At 47.2% G+C, this 6,103-nt stretch overlaps 1 protein-coding gene across 1 annotated transcript in view; it reads left to right on the forward strand.

Annotated features, from left to right (window-relative positions):
- Nucleotides 1-6,103, forward strand: part of USO1 (USO1 vesicle transport factor) — a 36,176-nt gene that overhangs the window by 1,626 nt on the left and 28,447 nt on the right. The window contains exons 3-4 of the mRNA XM_009886750.1: nucleotides 300-386; nucleotides 503-567. Of these exons, the coding sequence (XP_009885052.1) occupies nucleotides 300-386; nucleotides 503-567 (152 nt within the window). The remainder of the gene's footprint in view (nucleotides 1-299; nucleotides 387-502; nucleotides 568-6,103) is intronic.

Here is a 6,103-nt window from a genome sequence, read left to right on the forward strand (position 1 = left end):
GTGACAGCCCGTCCCGCGGGCCGGCCGGGTGGCGGTGCAGCGGCAGGGAGCGTCCTTCCCCTGGGTGCTGGGCCGGGCCGGGAGGCGCGGTGCGGTTCCTGCGCCTTCTCCCGGTTTTGGGGGGGGCTCGGGTCTGTGCCGGTAGTCCGAGGGCACAGCGCCTTGTTCTGCTCGGAGGAAGGCAGTCGGGGTGCGGGGGTTAGGGCTCCCCGTGCCGTTCCCGAGGCCGGGCTGTGCTGTGCGGGGTTGTGGATCCATGGCGCGCCGTGTGTTGTCACGCGTCTCCTGTGCGTTTCCAGATTCAGAAGCTGTGCGACCGAGTCGCTTCTTCCACTTTATTGGATGACCGGAGAGATGCCGTACGTGCTCTTAAATCGTTATCCAAGGTAAGTACCGAGCTTCATGAAGCACATGTGTTCCAATACTTGTGTGACATGTTGCTTTGAAAGCTTGGTTTGGAGTTTGGGCTGGACAGTTACCTATTGAATTTTCCTCCCTGCAGAAGTACCGGTTGGAGGTAGGCATACAGGCCATGGAACATCTCATCCACGTTCTTCAGACGGACCGGTAAGCATGTTGCTGGCTCCTGGCAGCTACCTCCGGCTGATAACCGGCTCCCTTCCCTGCTGCTGCCGCTGACAGATGCGCATTCGGTTCTGGCGCCGGGGGAGCCAGGAGGGGAGCTGGGCTCCGAACAACTCTGCTGGCACGGTGGCTTTCCACAGTGACAATTCTAACCAGAGCATATTTGGAGGTGTTAAGAACAGAGTTCCAGCAACTTGGATGAGGCATAGAAAGACCAGTTCTAGAGTAAAGACAGTACCAAAGTGCATCTTAATGATTCTCAGTGGTCAGTTTCCACTACCATGGAAAGGTAAATATAAAATGACAATGTTAATTAAGTGCAGTATTTGAATGAACTTAATCAAAAGGTGAACTAGAGAGAATTAAGAGGAGATGAATCAAGTCAGCAAATGTGTGTTTTCTCAGGTGTGTGTCATCAAAAGAATTGGTAGAAGGAATCTGTGATGGGGAGTGATGTGGGCATTTCTAGTGAAAGGATCAAGCAGAGGGCAGAGCTGGTCTGCACCGCTGCTGTGAAGACAGATGACACTACTCTAAACACTTAATGTACAGTAGAAGATAATATCTATGAGGTTCAGCATTTACATTACCTTTGCTACCCATCTCTTTCTGCAGTTGATGGTGTTGCTGCTGTACCTGATAGTACTCACGTGTTGTAACTTGGCAGCTGTTTGCAGTGCGCTGATTTTAGCTCCAAATCCTGCACAGCCCGGGCACTTAGGTAGGGCAGTGTACTGTGCCAGGTGCTCACTCTGCATTTGAACATGAAGCTGATAAATATATATATAAAAATAAAAGCTGTAAGGGTGTATGTATGTGGAGTAGTTACAGGTGCGTACATGAAAGCAGGAGTGTGTCTTCTAAGGTCAAGGCAAAGGAGAATGAGGGAAGCAGCAGTTCAGTGTCTAGAAGGAGGAATCATGCTCCGCTTTTGTATATAGGACAAGAAACCCTTCAGCGCTCAGCCGAAGGCTGCTGGTGGCCTTCCTTGCCCGGCTGGTGCCTACATGAGTCCATGGTATTTCTGCTGTGTTGGCCGGGCAGTTAAAAATGAATGTTTGGCCTGCATGCAACTTGAATGATGCAAACAGTAAAAGGGAAGGTTATAGGAGTAACTGTCACTGCCATGAAGGGGAAGCCCTTCGAAAAATGAAGTCAAGGAGCCTGCTTTCATCCACTTTGCTGCTCTGGAGGCCAGGCTTGAACTTTGAGAATGGAGGTGGAGCTCTACTGATCTCCTGTCCTTTAAGATGCTAACCTGAACCCTTCGGAGCAAGAGCTTCAGAGCTTTTCCATGCTTTTTGGGCTTCACTTGTCCCTTCGGACTTCATGTATGCTGGGGCTCTGCGCAGATGCCTTGTGTGACGCAGGCTGTGGTTCAAAAAACAGGAAATACATCTTTCTGGTTAGTTTGGGTTTTCAGCTGGAAAAGATGCTGTTTGCCACAGAACGTTGATAGGCAGATTCCCGATTGCATGATTTATGGCGGAGCAGCATGTCAGCTGGCCTACCTGTTGCGTGCTGGGCTTCATCCGAGAGGTGTAGTTGTATCCCCTGTGTCTGACCAGTTCAGGTGTGTGTTGCAGGTGGTGTGATGGCACCGTTTGGTGTCAGGGGCTGTAGAGGTGGGGCCTGGGGGGGCTCTTGTCGTTGCAGGAATACCAATGAAAGCCAGCTCTTCTGCGGAACAGGCTGATACATGAGTCGCGGGCTCAGCTGTCCCCGCTGCCCAGTGTGACTGGCATATTGAACAGGGAGGATGGTGGTCTGAGGGAGGACAGCGCTGTTGTGCTCTCATCGCTGTTTCAATGTGTGCCTGTAGGTGTGATCTCTAGACCTTTCCTGTGTCCACCTGAGATGCCCTGAAACTTCCTGCAGAAGTGGCAAGTGCTCATTTCCTCCCTCTGTCCTCTTTTTTTTTTCACTACATTGCAGCTGCTTAAGATTATTTTTACAGAGCAGCAGTTCACCTTCAGAGAAAACAAAGTCAATGGTTGACTTAAGCTGTCTTCTCACATGTCACCGTATTCATGTGAGTGATTTGTGTGCACTGGTCATGTACATTGCCTGTGTTGCTGTGAAGTTCAACATTATAGAAGGTCTAATTTGATTAGAAAAATGAAAGGACCAGGAAAAAAGCACGCTGCATGTGTTATACCTGTCTGTCTGGGATGTACACGTCTAGTTGCTGCTGTTTGTGTGCATCAGAATGGGAACATAATCCATGAGATTGCCTTCTCAGTTCCCAGTTGAGTAGAAGCTGGGCTTGGTGGGGCTGTACCAGGTGAGGCTCTTCTGCTCCGCAGCCTCTTGTGCGGGGCTGGGCTCTTTGGGTGGGAAGAAGGATGGAGAGGAGTGAGCAGCAGGCATGGGTCTGAACTCACGGTGCTGGTATGGAATGGATAGCTGTGGACAGAGTACTGTAATGTGAGAACCGTGACAAGTGCAAACACGTGTTCCTACTATGTATTTACCAGAAATTAATGGAATAGTTCAAGATGTGCAACTGCTTGATCTTCAGCAGCATCTGTCTTGCTGCAATATGTAACAGCAATATGAAAAATAGCAGCAACTTTGCTGGTAAGAGATGAGTATTTCCTAATGCAAATCAGCTGATTGTGAAACCAGTGTCTAATCGAAAAGTCATTTGGTTTTAAGCCCATCTTGGGCAAGTATGATAGCACAGCTCTTAACTTTTCTGAGAGTCATGTTGACTATTATTCACGTAGCCCTGAGTAGAAGAGTAGGTGTCTCTCATCTTTGCTGTGTCTCCTGATTTTGGTGAATCAATTGTTCCTTCCCTCGGAATTTGAGGCTATAAGCACATGTGATGGTATCATCTCTGTAGCAGTAGTTCTTCCCTTTCTTCTATCCATTAGCAGCCTCATTGCTCCACTAATAACTTACTTCCCTTGCAGAGAATCAGTTTTCTTAAGCTCTCTGCGTTATAAGGCATGCTGGTATTTTGTTAATTCTGAAGTTGTTAGCGCAAGGTGAGATGCATTGAGAGCTTCATCTCCCAACTTGAGTAGGGGGAAGGCCTGGTGTGCACGGCTGTGCTGAAACGCTGAGCGCTTCTTCCGTCCTTTTCTCATTTCTGTCCTCAAATCTTGCACTGCTGCTTTGAACTACGTACAGCCTTTATTCTGGGACGGAAATGCATCACTTCTGTCACTGAGATGAACACATTTGTTACGTGGTTTACTTGTAGATTGCCTTAAGCTCAATGTACTGCCTGAGTACTTAAAACTTGTTCTGTAGAAAACTGACTTCTTTGAGTAGTTTTTCAGCTAAGCGCATCAGCCATGCTGGAGCCCGGTAACGCTCCTGCGTCAGCCTTTGAATGCTCCAGACTCTTAAACACACCTCTGTTCTTATGTGATATGTTTGTTTGGTAATACGACGTAGGAACTGTGATCTACTGGAGGACTTATTCCTGAGTTGCTGTTGAGATGTTGCTACAGCCCACCAGGGATTATTTTGAAAAATAACTTGGCGTAGACTATAGAACAGGGCAGTACCACTTAACTGTTAGTGTGGGAGAAGGCACCAGAGCGAGAAGTCAACTTGATCTTGAAATGCTTTGGTTTAGCTTACATAACAAGGTTTTTAAATTTCAGTGTGACAGTTCTCGTAGTTGGAAACCTAATATGAACTGAACTAAAGAGAAAGAAATCTTTTTTTTCTTAGGGCACAGACCTCAGTCATTTAGGTGTTGTAAGTTCCAAATTTTCCAATTGTAGTATGCTTGTCATGAAAACTTCTGTAAGAGGTAAGATAAATGTTATTATCCCTTTGATAGCTTTTCTGTGACTTGCGTTTTCCGGGGTAACAAAATGCCCTCGGTTCTAGGCAGGCTGTGATTGAGGACATGATAGGAACACTCTGGCTATGCGTTTTGTGACAGCATGGATGCTGCTTGTCTCTGTTCTGACCGTGAAATGCTGTCATCTTCGAAGAATAGGTAAAAGCTGTTTGGAGGCCCCCTGCCTGGGCAGGACAGCGCACGGGTGCCTTCGCTGCCATCTGACTCTTCTCTGTTCTTGTTTGTGAACTCACGGAGCGCTGCACTGAGGTCTTGGTCAAGAGCCACATAAAAGCATGACTAGCAGAGGGTCGATGCCTGAGGTGGCTTACGCTGGATTGTTGCATGGCATAAAGGCTGTCTTTCATGGATGCCCGAGGGACTGGAAGTCTCACTCCTTGACCAGTTTTCACTAAGGAGCAAAAGCTGCGTGGCTTCAGTCTGAACAGAATAATCAATAAAATGTTGTATGTGGTGAACAGCAGATGGTAGGAAGGCAGTGAACAGCAAAGATAGGATGCTGCTGTCCTCATCTTGTCATGTTCTTGCAACAAGAGAAACAAGACCTGCTTTTACCACATGTACATAAAATTTGCCTATTCTTTCATAGCTGCTGTGATTTCCCTAGCAAGGGAGAGGAGCAAGGCTGCAGCTTGTTTGCGTGGGTTTTTTTTAAGTCTCCAGGAAATAATTTCTATGTGTTTTTCAGATGTGGAATTGTTTCAGTTACACGAAAAGGAAACCATAGGTTTTGTAGTGTTGTGATGAAGAACTAAAATGACAATAAAGGGAAATTGTAAGCAGGCTGGAAATGTGAGCGTAACTGCTGGATGAGACTGTTCACGTGGACTAAAAGCTTCCTTTACTTGCTTTGACTAACCGTTTGGCAGAGGAGGAGATAATTTTTTTTCCCCTTTTGTTACCATTACAGCCCAGCTTAAAAGCAGGTGGTATGAGTTGAGTGACACACTGAGGAAAAATGCATGTGTCCTGGGAGGACATCAGGACAGGACTGAATTCAAAACCCAACGTGAAAGATAAAACACCACTGAAACATGATAATTTCTACCTTTTGCTTGAGTGTGAGAGTCGTAGGAAGGGAGACGAGGTGTCTCTTTGACAGCTTGCTAAAGCCTTGCTGGAGTGGTCCAGGAAGTAGGTACGGATTGCTCCATTCTGTGGATGGAGCTAGTGGATCACCTTGAGGCGTCTCTAGTTTTATTGGTGACAACAACTCCTGTAGGTCTGTCATCTTGTATTAGTGGACTAGCTGGCCTCAATTACGGCTTGGCTTTCAAGATTACTGGTTAAACAGGTTGTTTTTTACGCCTCTGCTCTGAACTGGCCGAGTAGCTTCTTAAAATGCAAGTTTATCTTTGGTGTGGAGGAGCAGCACAAATACTTACATTCCCCCCAAAACTCCTGCACTGGGTCTTGGTTGTAGCGCAGGGTTTATGGATGGTTTAGGCATTGTAGCACAGAAGAAACTGGTTTCTCTTAAAGGAGTGCTTATTAAGAGAAGAGTCCTTGGTGTAAGCAGGTGACCTAATGCTTTGGGGTTGGGTTGGCTACCCAGCAGCTTCCTGGGGAGTTCAAAACCCCTGAATAACTGGGTGTAGTCCGAGTCGGTGACGTGGGGGCTGGGCTGTTGGGGAGAATCCACAGCTGTCGGCATTGCCTTCACATTGGCAAGGTTTAGCACCTGGTTCCTGC

This window comes from Charadrius vociferus, unplaced genomic scaffold, assembly GCF_000708025.1.
Source record: "Charadrius vociferus isolate BGI_N301 unplaced genomic scaffold, ASM70802v2 scaffold516, whole genome shotgun sequence".
NCBI lineage: Eukaryota > Metazoa > Chordata > Aves > Charadriiformes > Charadriidae > Charadrius > Charadrius vociferus.